This window comes from Tyto alba, unplaced genomic scaffold, assembly GCF_018691265.1.
Source record: "Tyto alba isolate M040663 unplaced genomic scaffold, T.alba_DEE_v4.0 Super-Scaffold_18, whole genome shotgun sequence".
NCBI lineage: Eukaryota > Metazoa > Chordata > Aves > Strigiformes > Tytonidae > Tyto > Tyto alba.
Genome location: NW_024881280.1, coordinates 9,952,631 through 9,972,144, shown reverse-complemented (window position 1 = coordinate 9,972,144; position 19,514 = coordinate 9,952,631). Strand labels below are relative to the sequence as shown.

The 19,514-nt window shown below is 42.2% G+C and overlaps 1 protein-coding gene across 16 annotated transcripts in view; it reads right to left on the bottom strand.

The window, feature by feature from the left end:
- The window catches only part of DPF3 (double PHD fingers 3), a 202,302-nt gene that overhangs the window by 39,190 nt on the left and 143,598 nt on the right, over positions 1 to 19,514 (bottom strand). For 12 of the 16 annotated variants that reach the window (XR_004405963.2, XR_006165130.1, XM_032984738.2 and 9 more), the window contains 2 exons: positions 17,851 to 17,988; positions 5,096 to 5,224 (listed from right to left, as the gene is read on the bottom strand). Coding sequence is in view for 11 of the 16 variants with exons in the window: in XM_032984738.2 (XP_032840629.1) it covers positions 5,096 to 5,224; positions 17,851 to 17,988 (267 nt within the window). In the remaining 5 variants the exon portion in view is untranslated. Of the gene's footprint in view, positions 1 to 852; positions 2,239 to 2,278; positions 3,307 to 5,095; positions 5,225 to 17,850; positions 17,989 to 19,514 lie in introns of those variants that run through there. The other 4 variants (XR_004405964.2, XR_004405966.2, XR_004405967.2 and 1 more) reach the window with 2 other exon arrangements.

The window sequence follows — 19,514 nt, the reverse complement described above, 5'->3', positions numbered from 1 at the left end:
TGGGGAAACCTTAAACAAGTCTTTCTCCTTGCAGGTGTGCATTGGTCTGGCATGCACTGTCTTACGGTATAAACACACAGATGCATTTTGTAACATTTTGTAACATCATTCTGAAGGCAGATTATTAATGCAATCTAGACATCAATTAGCATGTATTCTGGATTTACACCCATGTACCTAAAAGCAGAATCTGGCCACTGCTAATTCCATGTCTAAAGTGAACAATAAAAAATTAGAAGCTGAAACCTTTCTGTTTTGTTTTGTTTTTGTTTTTTTAAGGTTTATAAAGGGGTTGAAAGAGCTCTCACAGACAGTACTGTACTACCCCAGCAAAAGGAATAGGACAAACAGAACCCATTTGGATAGGCTTCATTCAAGCATTAGAAGAACGTATATCCAAAGTCTTCATTGTGAGGCTGAGATTTTTATTCTGGTATCAGAACCACAGTCCTCCAGTTTAAGCATTAGGCACTGCCCAGATAAATGTCTATTTTGCCTCTGATTTAAATGAGGTCATGATTTCACCCTGTTTGGCATTCTACACATCAGTAAAAATATATCCTTAGAACCTAACTTTGCCCCCACTCCAGGGAGATATTTGCCTATATTAGGACAGCAAAATGCATCCTACACACTGACTCCTTCAGAATCACTTCTGACTGTACATGAGGCTGGATCCTCCTCCCACAGAACTTCCATTAGCTTCAGCAGGGGTGTGAATGTGGCGCATACTCATAACACAATTTAATCCACAGGACTTACTCCTAGAACAAAGCTCAGTCATGGGTCTGTTGAAAATCCAGGGCATAGAGATTTCACAATTGAGTGAAAGACATTTCAGCTTGGACATACCTTTCAAATCCTGCTGCATGTTTCCTCCTTTCTGGGAAAGTCGCTGGGAAGGGAGTCACTCTCTTCTCCATTGCCCTTGGAACTTTAATGAGTATTGCTTTGGTTTATTTCAAGAGAAGCTATTGAAAATCAAACAAAGTGTCTCACAAGACACTACAGAGAGAAAAAACTGAGCGACACAGGAAAAAATGCTGTGAATTAAAATTTAAAAATGGAAAGAAAAGTATAGGTGAGGTATTTTTTCATATAATTTCTTCCATGTTTCTGCTCCTCCATCTGTTTTGTCTTTGACGTCTATGACTTGCCATTCATATTCCATCCCTATGCTTGGAAATTGGTGTCCATGAAGTGAAAGGTGAAGGAAAAGAAAAAAAAAAGAAAGTAGAACGGAGTGAGGAAGACATGAAAGGGTGCAGGGAGGAAGAAATCTACTGAGTGTAAAGGTGTCCAAAGAAGGGGTGGAAATGTGTTCCCCAAGGTCATGGTCTTCAATGGTGCTGCTTGTATTTTCAGGCTGTTAAAGACAAGTGTAGCAGGTGTACAAGAAGAGCCAAACTCCACATGCTACAGTAAGTGCAAAATCTCAAAACGCAAAAGCCATCACATCAAGGGTTTCCTTGTCCTGTGATAGAGTCCGCCCACAGTGGTTCTCTAGACACAGTTCTATTATCAAGTAGACATCCATTGATTTTTTGTTTTTTGTGGTTTTTTTTCTATTTTTATTTAAAAAGTAGCTTTTCTAATAATATATAGAATATATAAATAATAATAATTAAAAAAAACTATTTAGGTTTGCTCTCTGCTCTCCAACCCATCTGTATTTTTCGTGGTTTGCCGATATATATATTAAAAGACAAGAAAATCAACTCTGCTCACTATTAAAAAAAATATTAAATCCACCTTTTATGTTTCCAGAGAGAAAGAGAAGAGGGGGAGGTGGGAGAAAAACAAATTAAAATGAAAAAAATAACAGGAAAACCAAAACCTTCTGTCTCTTCAAAGCAGTTGTCAACAGCTTTAAACACTTGTGCTTTCAGTGTACACCCCACAGGAAAAACAATAACAAAAATAACAACCAAAAAAAACCAAAAACCCAAGGACCTAAATTTTAAAAAAGAAAACGGTAATAATAATCCTAGTAGTAAAAAGGACAGCAAATCGCTCAGAGTTTGTGTGTCTTTTAGTTATTTTAGCAGCCACCCTTTTTGTCTGCAGAGGGAGAGCTGCCACCACAGCCACCTCCTCGGCTCGAGAGAGGCTCTTCTGCATCGTCCTCGTCAAAGCCATGAAAGGTCGAGGTGTCGCTTTCTGACGTGGAACCGAACAAGTCCTCCGTAGTGCGTGCTGGCGCTGCTTCGTCCCTCCTGCCTTCTCTTCCCAAATGAGCTGACATGTATGATGAATATATCAGCACATGGGTTAAGCAACAGGCATCATCATCATAATTTTTTTAATCAGCATTATTATTAAACAATTCAGACTATCGAGCTCATAGGTGTGTGCTGGTATGTGCCCGCGCACCTCAACAACATAGCTCAGTAGAACTGCAGTAAGAAAAATAAAATCGGATCAGTTTCTTTTTCAAAGAAAAAAATCTACAAACAACACAGGTGCCCATAGCTATGGCAGCGAAAGGGTTAATCATGTTTTCCTCTCTTCAAAAGACATTAAAATATTTCCTCGTGTTTACTTAGATAAATTTTAAAAGATTTTTAGACCATATAAGTAATTAGACACCGTTAGCTCTAAGCACAATGACTGCCCTTCAGACTGGCATCAACTGTCACAAATAGACTGCTATAGAAATGTAACCCACTAGATAGCTCATCAACCTCAGGACTCCTTTTTATCCCTGTCCTTCACCTGATCCTAAATAGCCTCCTCTGTAGACAAAATTAAATACATTTTGAAGACTAAGTGAAAGTAACCTAAACAAGTGCTTTTGTTCCAATTTCATGGCATCTCCTTCAAAAATAAAAAACCCCAAACCAAATATATACAGTTCAATAGCTAAAACAACTAAGATAAGAAGTGAGCTGTCTTGGGAAACACTGAAAAATTCAAATGGGTGTGAGTCAATCCAACTTTCAAAATGGAACAGGAAATTCTCCACACAGGACATCAATAGCAGCAACAACAACAACAAAAATAAGACTCTTAAAAAGACAAGTAAAATACCGAAATATGTGAAACTGAGGTTTATTTTCTCCCTCAATCAAACATTTTATGTGATTAATAGTATAGCCTTCAAATTCCGTCTTCAAGAAAGGTAGAGAAAAACATGTCTCTTGTGCCCCAGCAAAATGAAAGTGTGAGATTTTAGGGAACAGCTACTTTATTATTCAGAAACAGTAGCATGGTATTAAGTAACCAACTCTTTGGTCCCCGCTCCAGCTACAGGAATCAGCCATATAACAAGTACACTGCATTGCTTGAGACACGAAGAATTAAATCCTGTTCACAAAAAGAAAATGGATATAGCAAAATAATTGGCAGATGAACCACCTTGTAGAGATGTGATTTTACTGACTTTGTGAACGGAACAATGTAATTTCCATGACCTCTCTTTCAGTGTAATGAAAATGTTCTCCATTATCAAGAAAGAGAAAGATGGCAGCCACCAAAGAGGTTTCATTGTTTTAGTTCAGAGATTAGTGTGTGGTTGTACCTTAATTGCTTTCATCACACATCAGTCACAGCATTGCAGAGCGCTATGAACAACCCGGGTGGGTCAGAATTTGTACAAGGATAGCATTTAATGGAACTGATATTGCACAATTTAGGTTACATGCCGATCTACTTGTTCTATCACACTAAAGAATCAAGGGAATTAATGTATTTGTGTTACACTCTGATATAATCACCATAACAATGTTTAAATAGCAAAAAAATATGGATCCACCTCACTGTGCTGTATCAGGACAATGCTGAAATGAGTTATATTGAACTATAACAATCAAAGGGAAGGGCAATGATCTTCCAAGATGGCACCACAGACCCCGTGAGCTTCCCCCTTCAGTTATTAAGATGCAAACACATATACAGTAAAAGGTCCATGCCCCTGACTGCACAGCATTCATAAGGATGCCCCTGGAGAAAACCAATGGGGATGCGATCGGTCCTCTGGTGACCAGTCAGTATCACTTCAGAATGTCTTCAGAGGTCACAACAACTGCAGAAGGCAATTTATCAGTGAAAGTCTAGTCCTGCACCCACTGAATGGGGTAAGAGGCTTACTATGAATTTCAGCAGGAGCATAAAAAGGCCATTCTCTTGGCACGGAACACTCCACATCACATTTCAGCCATTACACAACTGACATCTTTCAGTGACTACGGTACAAAAGGAGCAGCAACAATACTGAATTCCAAAGTCTCTTTGGTTTTCAGATTTCCATATGATGGTCTTATCACTACTGGTATCACCACTGTCCAGAAACATCACAACTGGAAACTTGGACCAAAGCTGGAATATGCTGTTGTTAAAGGTCTCCCATTCCCTCTACCACTGCCACCACCTCCCACGCGAGCTATAAATAACTGCTCAGCTGGAATAAAATTTCCCGAAAAAAGAAAAAAATACTAAGGAGAAAAAAAAAAAAAAAAAAAAAGGAAGGAAGAAAACAACAGTCCAGAAATAAAGACAACTCAGAATGGGAAAGACACAATTGCCTACATTTAAAAAGAGAGAAGGGAAGAAAACAGAGAAATAAAACCCTCTTTAAACAAAATTAATGATAGTCATCTTGTAAGAGGATAATTCTTGACAGCTACCCCCATCCCTACCCTGTAATTTCCTCCCTCTTTCTTTTTTGGATGAAGAAATGCATGAAATGTGTAATCAATGGAAATGCTTGTCATGCAACTTTCATAAATCTTGTAAGTAATTTATAGTTGTAATTGCAGCATTTGAAGACAGAGACCATTCTTTAACATTGTCATAGGATTTTCTCCTTCCATCTGAAGAACAACTAATACATGTACCAACGTTCACAGATGCCAATACATACATTCAAACTTTATTATTTTGTAAGACCCCATTAGCTTAAAAATGTGAATCCAACAATGGGTTTTATGACAGAAAATTTCCCAGTCATCCTTTCCCACAAACACAGACGAGAGGTAAGACTTCGTCTTCTATCCCCTCCCAAATGCACTGCCTTTCTTCAAAATCTTCAGAAGGAGTGAAATATTAATCACACAAATGCTTTTGTACAAGAAAGATGCAAGAAGGAGTCACCTACCAGAGCGCCCACAGTCTGAGCATGATACAAGTTCCTCAGGACGGCCACTTTTTTTGTTCATATTGGAGCCTCCGAGGCAGAAGTCACAGTAGTTATTGGGAATGATGACCCCATCTGGTCCTTTCTGGGCTGCAGTCGGGTTAGAAATCAGATTTACTTAAAGAGCATTCAGTTCAGACATTTCCCCCTTCTCCCTGATACGATGTTAGCTTGGTGAGTTTGCAGGCCACAGTCTTCCAAATATTGTCAATCAGAACAAGAAGTGAACTGTATAGATCACCTCCCTTTTAAGTACACCCTGTGTTGTATCTATTTTGCCTGAAATGCACTTCACCATTTCCTTTATAATGCCAGCCGGGCTTGTCCCTCACAAGGACCTGCTGCCTGAAACCCTTGCACAGGTTCGGGGACTTCATAACACGTACAGGCATAGAAAATTTCCCTAATGCAGAATCAGACCTACACTGTCAATAAGCCAAGTCTGGTTTTTCAGACAGCAGTCATAATCGTAAACCCACAAAATACAAATACAGAAAGGAAAAATACATTCCCTGAAACTCAAAAACCAACAGCAGGGAGATGGGGGGATAGGTACCCTAACTGGTTTTATTTCAAGTAGGTTTTGGGGGTGATTATATCTCAAAGTGGCAGGGAGTCCTGAGTCAAGAAGTCAGTTGAAATGCCCATGAATATTCACAGGCAAAGCCACTCACGGACCGTTGGACCAAGGGTTAAGCTACACGCAGCAGAGTGCACGTCCCCTGGGAGGAGCGGGGAGGGCAGCAGGTCCGGCACTGCCCCAGCACCCAGCACAGGTGCCAAGAGTCAGCCCGGGGCAGGCGTCCCAGCCAGCAGAGTTAAAAACTCTTTCAGCCAAGAAAAAAGGAGGGAAATTACATTCTTATTTTCCAGCTAGGAATAGTTGGAAAGGAGCACACACACACTGGGTCTTAAGCAGAGGAGGCAGCAGTTCCCCTAGAAAGGAGAGAAGGGCAGAGGTCTTTTGCATTCCTCATAGTTGAGCAGAACAGCAGTGTGCTTTTTTTCTCACTCACAACTGCCATTTTCCTCCTCCGCTCTCCAGAGAGGGAAAACTTCTTGTTCCTGTATACTCTAACTAGGAACTGGGGAAGGGAGAAGGGAGTGGAGGGAATTTGTCTTTGTTTCTCCTTTTTTAACTTCAGAATTCCAGGGGTATACCTGCCCTAAGCCCACCCCACGAAGATTTCTGCAAACTAGTACATGAAGACCTTTAAACTATACCATCTACATTTAATTATCTTTTTAATGCATATTTTGTAACTTGCAGATTTTTAACAGATGTTTTGACAGCCTTTATTAATGGTCTTTTTGTCCACATCCAAATTTCCCCCAAAGAACAATGACATTCTAAAGGGTTTCTGGTAGCAGTCCAAGACATACACTTAAAATTAAAATTTCCTCTGATTTCAATCTGCTTTTCTGGTTTGGGTGCATTTAGCTATTCATTTGCTTCCAGTTGTTGATTAACTAAGCTTTTTGGAGATTGGCAACGGAAAGGTGAGGTGAAATTAAGAAAAAAATTAAAACCCTTAAGGCTGCATATATATCAGTATCTTCCTGCATGGTCCCTGAGTCCCTGACAGTATTTACAAAACAGTGGACTTTGTTCTGAAAGGGTCCCGGTTAGCAGATCCCCAGTTCTCCCAAAACCACAGAGAAGCTCCCAGCATTAGGCTAGCATTTTGCCTGTTTGCAGAGAGGCATTTAATACATGCATGCAAAATAAGCAAAAAAACAGGAACCAGGTGGAAGCTTAGCTCACTGGCTCATTTTAAGAGCTGTAACAAAATGATCATAAAGTTGCTACTTGTACATATCTTGTGTATAAAAAGCAGATCTCCCTAGCACTTATTTTTCCCACTACAGCCCCATTCTGAAAAAGTTAAGCAATTACTTTTTTATATTGTGCTGCATCTACAGACAGGCCATGTGCAATGCAAACTCAGCAAGCTCAGCATTCAGTGATTTTTTTTTTTGTGTTCCTTATTATGTTACTTCACCTTTCATCCAAGTTTCTTACAAGTGCCTTACAGATACTAAGATCCTAACATTAATCTTCAGTGAGGTCAAAAGCTTCTTTTGCCATTGACTCTAACCGAAGTGTTGCTGGGCCCTAATTAAGTTCCGTGGTAAGGATGCCACACTGCGTTTTACAGCTGAAAGACTTGGAGGTAAAGTGATGAATTGGCTTACTCATGAACACACAACAATTCTGTGGTGAGGCCACAAATAAAAACAAGCATTCAAGGTGCTGGCCTGCCAACCTAGGAAAGAGCTCCGCTGCTACCACCACTCAGACTGGTATAATTGATTTAATACTCTGCATATACAGACTTAAATTTTTCCAGTGCACCTTATGACTGTAAGATCCACTGACAAACTGGAAATGGGACAGGGGTCCTTGTGAAAATGCATCTACTGATCAATTTGTCTGTGGTATGTGGGACAAGCGAAGGTTATTCGCTGACTGCAGTGAAGCTGAAGGGATTCTCCTAGACTACTGGCAAGGGAATAAGCATGGGTTCTGATCTTTTCTCTTTTCTCTTATTTTATTTTCTTTTTTCTTTTCTTTTCTTCCAATTTAATTTAATTTTTAACATGAATGCCTATGTGCTCATTTATTGCTCATCACTCATAAATACAGACCTGGCTCAGTCAAGTGTGATAGAGATATCAGGCCTGAAAAGTCGTACACAGATGAGAAGTTCCTGAAGTTACATCAATGATATTTTAAATGATGTACCTCTAGAGCCAAATAAGCTAGGCAATGTTATTCTCTTCAATGATTTTTTGTTCTAACAGGTGAAGAAACAAGAATCAAACAACTCAAGCTTATTTTCTTGATCAGTACTGTACAGTGAATTAAGCAGCAGGCTAAAACACAGAAGGTTTGAAAATAAAGAGATTTCCAGATAATAGTAAGCAGGCTTCTTACTTTCAAAGGATTTTTTTTTTTTTCTGTACGTCCTTGGAGTTTTTAGTTCCATTTTACTGTAGTTCACAAATGATGAGGGAATTAAGAAACAAAGCAAAGATAGCAAGACATAACGTGCAATATTTATGAGAACGGTATCAGGAACCAAAAGCCCAGCCCTAATCCCATTCCTTAATAAAATTACTTACAAAATCAAGTATGGGAATGGATTCATAAGTGAAAGCAATGAAATTACTAGGGACTGATATGTTGCTGCTTTTTACCTGAGATATAGTAATTAACTAGATATCCACTCTTTGAACATGTTAGTTAAAAAGTAGAAGGTGCTAACTTAAGACAGATGACAATTCAGCTAATGAGAAGTAACTCACTAGTAGGGTGCTCCATCATTTGGATGGGGTGACTACAACCAAGGATTCTGTCTACAAAAATGTTCACCCAGAATCAGAAACTGTTTTAAAGCAAAGCCTTGAAAACCAGCCATGGTCTTGTCCTAACTTACTCGAAACTCCTCTGATTTTCTTTTACATTACAAACTGCAACAACAGATCAAAAGCTCTGAGGAGCTTTGAGGAGTACTGCCTAAGCAAAGGTGTGCTCATAGGGGTGTATTTAAATCAGTGCCTCTTGCCACTCAGTGTCTCTTCCTAGATTCATCAAAGGCCCTATCTTCATCTACATCTGCCCCAAAATAAATAGATTATACAATTTTTTAATTTTTTTTTTTTAATGGATTAAGGCGAATTGCAGATTCATAGAATCATAGAATCATTTAGGTTGGAAAAGACCTTTAAGATCATTGAGTCCAACCGTTAACCTAGCACTGCCAAGTCCACCACTACACCATGTCCCTAAGAGCCACATCTACATGTCTTTTAAATACCTCCAGGAATGGTGACTCAACCACTTCCCTGGGCAGCCTGTTCCAATGTCTGACAACCCTCTTGGTGAAGAAATTTTTTCCTAATATCCAATTGAAACCTCTCCTGGGGCAACTTGAGGCTGTTTCCTCTTGTGCCATTGCTTGTTACGTGGGAGAAGAGACCAACCCCCACCTTGCTCCAGCATCCTTTCAGGCAGTTGTAGACAGCGATGATAAGGCCTCCCCTGAGCCTCCTTTTCTCCAGGCTAAACACCCCCAGTTCCCTCAGCCTCTCCTCACAAGACTTGTGCTCTGGACCCTTCACCAGCTTCAGTGCCTTTCTCTGGATGTGCTCCAGCACCTCAGTGTCTTTCTTGTAGTGAGGGACCCAAAACTGAACACAGTATTTGAGATGCAGCCTCACCAGTGCCGAGTACAGGGGGACAATCACTCCCCAGTCCTGCTGGCCACGCTATTGCTGATACAAGCCAGGGTGCTGTTGGCCTTATTGGCCACCTGGGCACACCGCTGGCTCATATTCAGCTGCCTGTCAACTAACACACCCAGGTCCTTTTCCACCGGGCAGCTTTCCAGCCACTCTTCCCCAAACCTGTAGCGTCACATTGGGTTGTGGTGACCCAGAGAGAAACAGAAAGATCTGCACAGTTCAGATGATACTTCCTCTGTACCTGAAAGGTGATTCATGTGAAAACAGGATGCAGACTGAGAACGAAGTCAATATTTCCAAATAACTTTGGTATGCATTTATTCTGAAATATTTTTTTTCTTCTTAGCCTAATCAAGTTAATTTCAAACTATACCAAGCTAGGCAGAATAAAGACCTACTTAAAATATGGTATCATCATTCACAGGAGTCTTCTTGCAAAATAAGTACTGTAAATTAAATAAATTCTGTACTATATCAGACAGTAACTTCATTCTGTAGACAAAACCTAAAAAGCCAAACAAACTGACTGAGTTTATATATTTAAAGTAACTTCTGTGCCTTCTTGATTTTGAAGGCAGGGCCTCTAATCAGAGTTCTAGCTTCCCTTCTTCCCTTAACAAGTAATCAAAAAACCTGGAAGTTATCTTCCTTATGGTTTCAGTTTAATAATAAAAGAAAGACTGCTTCTAGAGAAATGACATGAAGAAACTAGGATTTTTCTTTTCTACATCATCTCCTGGAGCCACGTGACTCAATAAGAATCTCAGTTTCCTAGCTCTCACGGCTGCAGAGAATATCTTCAACAGAAAGCAAGTTCAGAAGCAGCGATTCTTGTCCCTGTTTTTTAATGATAAAATTCAGAATACAGATATTTTAGACAGCTTTCCTTGGAAAAAGTGACCCTTAAATACATACAGACAAAACCCCCAAAAACTGGGACCTTGTTGTTTTTCAGTTTTCTAAGTGAAGTTATTCTGATGATTTGGATCACAATCTTTGAAAACTTGGAGCTGGAATCAGTGCTTAAAAGAAAAATTGGTTTCTCTGTTCCTTGGAACCAAATCACAATCACATATATTTCTTCAGCCCGTATGTAATAAAGTGTAATACTTAACTGTAGTTTAAGCTGTGCATCTAGGTTTGATAGCATTTTATCCCTATTTTTTATCATATCCATACTACTGGAAATGCAGTGGAGAATGAAGAGTGCATGCCTTGCTGTTGGGGTTGGGGGCTGTGCATCATTTGTTTAAATGATTATGGTGAATTGGCTACAGTTGGACATATATGTGCTCCCAAAGGGATTTTTCCTAGCACATTTTGTCCAGCTCTTACCTGTTTCTTCTGGGCTTGATCCAAAACCAATAAAGTCCACTGGAGGTTTTCAATTCAATGTGAAAGGCTTTGAATTAGGCCATTTACCCTGTTTGCAACAAAAATTTGCAGAGCACAACAGAGATCACAGGAACCAGCGTGTAGGCCTGAATCAAGTCAATGCACTTCGCAGTGGAGGAAAAGGGGTGGATTTGCTTTTTTGTTTTGGTTTTCATTTTTTGTTTTGTTTCGGTTTGTTTGTTTGGGTTTTGTTGTTGTTGTTTTGGGTTTTTTTGTTTTGTTTTGGTTTGGTTTTTTTATTTTAAATCTACATGACTCTTTTTCTGAGATGGGGGCCCAGTTTTCCTTTCCAACTCCTCCCTTTTTCTCGCTGTCAGAGTGCAAGTCCAACCTTTGGCTGCCTGCGCAACAAAACACCAGCCAAGAGCCTGAGCCTGCAGTCGTCAAGCCCCATGAAGGACTTGGTGGCATATAATCCCAACCTACATCCTAAGTGCTCACCCCGGGCAGGCCTGGCCTGTCTCCATGGCGGCCGGGGTGCCCGGCCCGGGCTGCCTTCAGCCTTGCCACCTGTTATTGCTTCATCTCTCAAGTGTAAGGAATCGCAACGCTGCCCCTTCATTTGAGGCTCAAAACGCTTTGATGGAGGATAGGCAGGCTCGTGCGAGAAATTACAAGGTGATAATTAAAGCAAAAAAAAATGGCTTTAAGGAGAAGGGAAAAGAAAAGCGGCACTTCGACTGTGGCTTTTCTTGAAGGAAGAGGAAGGAGACGCCTGACTGGGCACGCACCTGGTCATTGCTGGGGTGTAATGAGCAATGGTGGGGGTCAGAGAAGTGGGTTGTGGAGGTGCTTCTGTGCACAGGGCTAGACCCTGCCCTGGAAAGGAACAATAAAAGAAAAACATATATATAACTCCTGGTGTGGTGAGGAACAGGCCAAGTACGGCTGGAATGCATTCAAGGCTCTTGCTCTCCCACATGTACGCAGCCAGGCAGAGATGTGCACAGTCATTTCTGTGGCACTAAGTGCAGGGTTTTTTCTTCACAGTTTTTCAGGAAAAAAATGTAAATCAAACTGAATGAGAGGAAATGGCCAGTCTCTCTGGGCATGTTTACTCTGTCGCTAGCACCAGAGATAAGCACGTTGGCTAACCCCAAACTGGGAAGTGTTGGTGCTCTCGATACAGAGACCCTCCCGCCAGCTGTAAGCGCAGCTTAGGTTGGTAGCGACACATCTGTGTCTATGTGGCACAGTATTCAACCGAACAAACTCTGAACTTGGGTGTAGCACTGGGAAACGGCTGCTGTTCTGTTCCCAGAGTCAAGCTAATCAGCCTGCACGCTCACTCAGGCCCCCCGAGCCCCACTCCCCCGCACAGCACGGGCCTGCCCTTTGCTGCCCTCCAGAGAAGCAGGCTGTGCTTCTGAGAGAGGTGCTGCAAACCACCCACCCAAAGCATTGCCAGTTCTCCCTGGTAACGATTTTATCTCCTCTTTGAGTTAGCTGGCGCTGTGGGGGATAGAAGAAGCTGTTGCCTTTGCACAGTTTTTAGCAACTCTGACAGGTTTCCCTTTCCTACAGCCCCTGCTCATGGAGAGGCACGGCCAAGGAGTGCTACAGGCTACAAGAAGTGCTATGAGAAGGATGTACATCCGTAGCAGTCAGAGGAAGCCTCTGAATGAGGGGAAAGGAAGAGCGTTTGATCATGTCTTTTACAGGAATCAATATGGCCCTTAAACTGAACAGCTAATGAATGAGCTGGGAGGTGGGCAGTGAAAGGTACAGCCGGGAAAATACAGCATCAACTGATCAGATCTTGTAGATTTGGAGAGTCAGCATTTCTGCACTATAAGGCAGCACTTCATAGGAATGTCTGTGTACTGATCTTAGAGAGTGTTCTGCAGGAACACCTAAAGCATAGGCCAAAATCCCAGTGCTCACAGTAAATCGTTGTAACTGGCTAGTGCCTCGTGACAATAAGCAGTAGGAGATACAGAATAGGAAGACAGACAAAAGAGTCTGACAGGTTAACATATAGATTTCCTGATTTTGAGGGGTACCTCTCCTGAGACTCGGCCTCTGGCCACTAAAATGCATAGTTCCCATCAGCTCAGGGAACTCAAGGAGGGATTACAGTGCCCAATATACAGGCCTGTCCAGCAGCATCCCACAGTATTCAGGTAAGAATGGCCAATGTCATGAAATGGGTCCCTGAAACATGTTGCAGGCTTTGGATCTGGAAATTACTCACTGGAGGAGTGTGATAAGGCAGAGCTCCTACATCCAAATTCAGTAAAAACTTCTGGTTTTTACTTGGTTCAAATTCTACACAGAGGAGAAAAAAGCAAGGAGATAGCAAGAAAGGAAGAAAATACATATATATAAAAATAATATTCTGTCTCAAGAACTGACATGTTATTGAAGTAACACATAATTTTCAAAAACTTAATAGTCAAATTGGAAACATTTTCCCACAAACCACTGAGAAGCAATATGTGCTTCCCTTCAATGAGAGTTGCACATTGACAACAACATTTCAGGTCCTGGCCAAGCAGTATATCAAAAAAAACTCAAGCTACCAAAAAACCCCCCACAACTCCAAACAAAACAACAAAAAGTCCCCTATGGGTCCCTGTACATCAAAGATAAGCTTAGGATTTTCCACTGTTCTAAAACTCTAAGCAACTGATCTATTTTTTTCCTCATCCAGAAACACAGGTACAGAAGTCTGAGAAATGTACAGCTGCAAACAGGATCCGAGTGGAAATTGTTATACAGTTCCAAACCCTGCAATCACTACTGTTTCTTTTAGTAGTCTGACTCTTTTTCCTTATGAAAACAAGCTCTGGAAAAGAAAAAAACAAACAGATTAAACTAATGAGAAGCCAACTCAAGGTAATGTATATATTTTCACCAAAAAGGCACCTGCTGCAGGGTATCTTGTCGCAAGGTGGGCACTGATGCATTCTTGCATTCAGAAGTAGCTCCCATCATGGCCCCAGCAAGGATCAGTGCCGAGGCAGGGAAGAAGTAGGCCTGATGTAGCTTTTCAAATTGATGCTGCTTGTGGAGAGGAACAAACAGCTCGCCTCCAACTGAGGGGCTGACTCTCGTCATTTATTCATGGCCAGCCCCCTGCCTGGATGGAAATAAAAATGTTTCAAAGATGACTGTGTGGGGGAGCTGGAGGACAGCTTGGAGGCACACTGAGGTTAGCACATTAATTTTTTATCTCTGGAGACTGGGTATCCAATTATGCTTAGAGTACACAAACAACTTTGGCTGGTCTCTCCAGTAGAGATTTATCCACAACATAAAATCAGCAATGGAACTGGGCACAGAGGGATGATGCCACAAAATCACGTATGCAGGTGGTTTTGCAGGTCAGATGCACAAGCTAGCATAGTGACAGGAGGGCACAGGACTGCATGCTCGTTAACTACGTGTATTGTAGGATGGACCAACCTGCACACAGCAGCTAGGCCAGCAACAGCCTGCACAATGTGCTTTATTTAGGATTGTCATTGGCCAAAGTGCTTGTGGGCATAAGATCTGTTCAGTTGCTGTTTACTGCACAGCTGCCTGTAACCAACGTTTCGCACAGCAAAATGCCACTGAAAACTCTTCTTCTTTAAGGGAGAGGAAGTTTTTCTCCATGTAGACACACTATCCTATTCTCCCAGGAATTAAGGAAGAGCATTTATACTGGTACACTCATTCACACAGACATTTCAATAGATAGAAGTCTAATGTAATTCCTATATCAGAAGTGTCTCAAAATTTGTGAGCACCAGCTGCCCCCAGAGCTGGCCGGTACCCATGGAGTGAGATGGAATAAAACAGCAGGTGTTTTGTGGCAGGCTTGGATGCACCCTGGGCTCACAAATCTCACGGTCTCAGTGCCAACATGTGGAGGAAAAGTCAGCAGAAAAAAAGGCTGAGAGTGGTGTGGGATCATTTCCTTTTATCCGTGGAGTTGGGGAAGGGGGGGAATTGACTTTTTTAAGGGTTTTCTATAACTTCCTTTTCACAGTTCCATACTCAGGTGAAAAAATTCTGAGAGTAGGTAAAAAATAAACGTGTGTGTAGACAGAGGCAAGGCTAGGCACTGAGGAAGGGCTATTTATCTGTGTCAAAGGGCTAGATAAGACATACAAACAAAGCAACTAACACACAGGCTAAGATGTTTTAGGAAAGGCAAAGGCCAGAGAAGACTGTTGAACTATCTTCCATCACCAAAGGGTAATCTATAAGTGAGGAAGAAGGACAGAAGGAGAGAGATGTAGATAAACAAACCTACAACAGTCAAGGATGGTGAAATGTGCCAAGGAGGCAAGACTTGGGGCTTGGACCAGTTCCTGTGATACACATCTATTCAGTGGTTCTCAGTTTCAGGTAGGTTCCTCCTATCTACATCTCTTTTCCAGACCCTGGATAATTTACTGAACTACCCAAATTGTTCTGTGCATGAGGGGAAGAGTAAAGATAAAGGGGACTGGGTGTGCAGCAAGACAAGAGGCCATCAGTTCTTGAGCTGGACCAGTCAGAGCATCAATAGCTGAATCCTGCAGAAGCCCTGCCCCAGAAAGCTCCCTCCTGCATCAGCACGGCTGCTGTTACCACAGGTATTGCAAGGAGCAGAGGCTGCAGAGGAGACGCGGGTACAAAGGAAGGAAGTTCATACTGCAGCCGCCCGCCTGAACTTTGGTGACCCAGTGCTCACCTCCCACAGCACGGCAAATTCCAAATGGCTGGTTTGAATTTGCTTTGCCTTCTCTAAATCAGGCTGCTCATATCTCTCTGACACACTGCTAAGCAAACAACCAGACCCTGCTCTATACTATATCTCTGGTCCTCCTGTTCAGTAGGTTGCGGATTAGCTGTTTGGATTAACATCCCCCCCGCGTTCCCTCCCTTCCTCCCTCCCGCACCCCCACCCCCCAAGCCCATGCAGAGAGGAAGCCCCAGCCTTGCAACACTGCAGACCTGTCAAATCTAATTCATAACACATGCCTAGCAGTTCTTAGGGGAGAGAAAGGATCTGATGCCCTGGCTCCTCACCATCCCCCTGTACAAAGGGACCATTTAATGACTGCACATTAGCAATGTGGACAATTAGCATTCACATGGAAGATAAATGGCAGCATAAATTAAATATCACCAAGTGAAAGAGCAAAGATGCAAGATCTGAGCTCAAGGCTGTAAACAAACAGGCAAAAAGGAACAAACTGCTACTGCGACAGCTAAGCCATTTGGGAGAGTTACCTTCCGGCATCTGGGACTTTCCCCAGCGGTCATCTTCACATTTGCATGGCTGTTGCCTGTACCTCACTGGCTCCTGGCTGGTTGTTAAGCAGATTCTTTCTGCTCAGGAATCTGGACCTCAGCGTGGCTTACACCACTGGTTCTAAGTTTCTGCCTGTTTGGGGATCTGTGCATCAGCAGCTTCCCTCTGCCACATGCATCACCCAGGAGCTCTGGGGGAACCCAAGCCCGAGCAGCTCCCGCTCTACCCTTTCCCATAGTGTAGAACACACCCTTCTTTCCATGGGCCAAGGCTGGCTGTTCCTAGCCATGCCACAGCTTTTCTGGCTCCTCTTCTTGCTAACTTCTATCATTTCCTAAGCACCAGAAACATGAAGATTGAGACTGTCTTCAGTTTCTATGACAAGGTGAAGGGCAAGGGATGCTACCCTTCTTTGTATGGGCATCTGTGAAAGGCCATTATCAATATTAATTCAATACAGATTTGCAATATGCTTCTCAGAAATGCTACTATTAGTGACTTCTGCAGGCACAGGAGAAAAAAAAAAAAAAAACAAAAAACAAACAAAAAACAACAGAGATGATGTAAATTATAAGTAAACAAAAGCTATTGGCTGAACACTGACATTCTTCAGCCTGCCCAAGCAGTTGCTCTTGGTGCATTGACAGCTCAAGTTTATCAACAGCTGGAGGAGTCAAAATTACTTTTGCTGTGAACCTACAAGACATGTGAATAACTAAAAGGTAGAGCATAAAAGTGACAGAAACGTAGGGACTGCCAAATGGGATCACACTAAACGGCCCTTCAAGCTGAGACAGTGGCTAGTAGCAGATGTTTTGGAGGAAGAACACCCCCTCCCACACTTCCCTGGGGACAATTATCAATTATCCAGCTTAGAAAGAAAATGTTGCCCTATTTCCATATTTCTTCCAGTTCTTCTTAATGTATTAGAAAGCGTTTGCCTGTATATTTCTCCCCATAAGCATTTTATTCCTTTGTCCACATTGTTCATTACTTTGAACTAAAAGGACACAGTTCACATGGTGATCTGAAAGGACTTTCTGAAAGTGAACAAAGCGAGCTAGACAAATCCCAAGGTGAAAGCAAACATCACATAGTATTGCACACTGGAAAAATGAGAAACAGGGGCTTAGAGACTTGCAAAAATCAGTCTCCTTGACACCCAGTTCTGTGCCTAAGCAGCAGAGGAAGGACAGTCAAATAGGGCCACCTGGACCACTAAGATTTCTTTCTTTCAGCCCTGTACAAATGTGGGGAATCTAGGCACATAACTCTTCTCTCTTCTCCTATTCCAGCTCTCCTCCTCACAGATCAGTACTGATGCTTTTTCACAGATTTCCCCAAACTGTAAGAAGCAGCTTTTGGTAAAGTTGAGGGTAAGCCATTTGGGAGGAGATGCAGGGATAAGGGGGAGAGATGCTGTGAATTTCATACCTAAAAAACCGAGATATAGATAAATATCTTTTTCAAAGGCAAAACAAAGGCAGGCCCCTCAAACTACTGGATGTGTATTTCCTTGACGTCCCTGCTAACAGCCACTGGGAGGCTGCTTGATGACGGGCAGGTTGGGCGTCTCTTCTTTTCCCCCCTCTCCTTGCCACCTCCTCCCCACAGGAGCAGTAATGGAAAAGTGACTTGCTGCAGAGATAATGCTGGGTTTGAAATGAATTTCTGACTAGCTGAGCCAGCACCCGTGTGAGCTGCGGCTGATTAGCTCCAAGCATCCAGGTCCCAATCACTCACAACGGAGCCAGGCAATCACGCCAGCCTCCGCAAGGCAAAGACAGGGTGGAGGCAACATCCCTGAAATGGATCTCAAAGGCAGAGGGAAAATACTACTTACGTTTGTGGTTTTCGTTTCTGTGGACAGGGGAAGAGCGGGTCTCCTGCTCACGGGCTTCATCACCCTCTTCGCTGGCAAGGTGAGTGTGAGCGTAGTGGTAGCTCAGCCCAGGCCTGTTCTTGTAACGCTTGCCACAGACTGGGGGGAAAGGAGATATGAGGGAGGGGAAGAGAGAATGGAAACATCAGTGTGATCTGCAACAACGGCAGCGTCCTCTCAAGTAACGCTCCCTTCTCCCCCGAGAGCAGCACCACACGGTCCATGCGCCGGCCCGAATGAAACTCTTCCAACCAACACTGGTGAGAGGTGACAGGAGGGCAGCCCTGCAGCCGCAGGTCCCAAAACAAGCTTTCTTCCCACCATGCTGCCAGCAGTCCTTCCTACAGGCCTAGGCAAACGCACATTCAGTCTCTGCAGCTCATACACCCCTAATCCTCTCTGCTAAGGTTACTAACAAGATTGCACATAAAATTAAATGAAATACCAGTTCCGATGTTGGTGCTGCGTCACGCACAGCAATGGGAACTGGACTGAAAAGAAAGGACATTATTTTCTTCATTACTGAGCTCTGAGAAAAGGAAACGGTATTTTTATTTTTATTTACAAAAAAAAAAAAAGTTTTCTGTAAAAGGGTAATGATCGCTTTATTCCTAGTCAAGGCACAGAGGTGGAAATCATCCACAGCTTCTTGCTAGAAGAACATGCAGTAGTGATATTTATTTGCCCAGGTAAACTTCATATTCAGCATCCCAGTAAATAATATAATGTGTGACAGAGAATCCTCCTTCTGAACTTCTGTTTATTTTAGGATTAAGTCAACAGATATTAAGAACAGGATCAAACAATTCAGAGTGATGAAAGGTCTACATTTTCACAGGGAGCTCACCAGAAGGGCAAGCTTCGTAAGATTCATTACATACAAATTCAGCTTCTATAAAGTTTTTAATTGATGTTATTGTCTCTAAAAGTTATCTCTTTTTATCTTCAAAGTAGTTTCTGAATGCCCATTTTCTTTTATACAGCTATTTCATCTACCAAATACAATTATTGCCATTTTAAAAGATCAGGAAACAAAGGCAAAGAAGCTTAGTGCCCTTCCTGCAAATTTTTACTCCCAGCCACATTTTCATTCACTTTATTAGCTTCATTAACCTCAAAGATTTCACACAGAAATAAATGTCATGCCCAGTAGTATGTCCTGCATAGCCTGCTTCAGAAGGCGAAGGAAGTGGTGCCAGAAGAGAGAACAGAACCCAGCAGTCCCTAGTTCTCTGTCTTGTTTTTAGACTCCTTGAAAACCTCTCCAAGGGGGAAGTCACCATCCACTCCTAGAAACTTCACTCAGCCCCAATACTGAAAATGTATCCTGAAATGTATACAGATACTTATTTCCCATTCCCCAGACACTCAAGTCTGGGAAAGTCATAAAGCTCCATAAATCAGAACAAAAAACAGTAAAAAAAGACCCACCCCAATTATTCATTTACATATAAATAAAACTTCCATTATTACACTTTTCTGCTACTACTCACAAAAAGTCAATTGATGATCCACATTCTGGAACAGATTATAGAAAATTGTAAATGGAAGCCTAGCATGGTAGCATATTTCATTCTCCATCTCTTCTAGCTGATTTGCAGACTCCCTCAAGGAAAATACTTTGC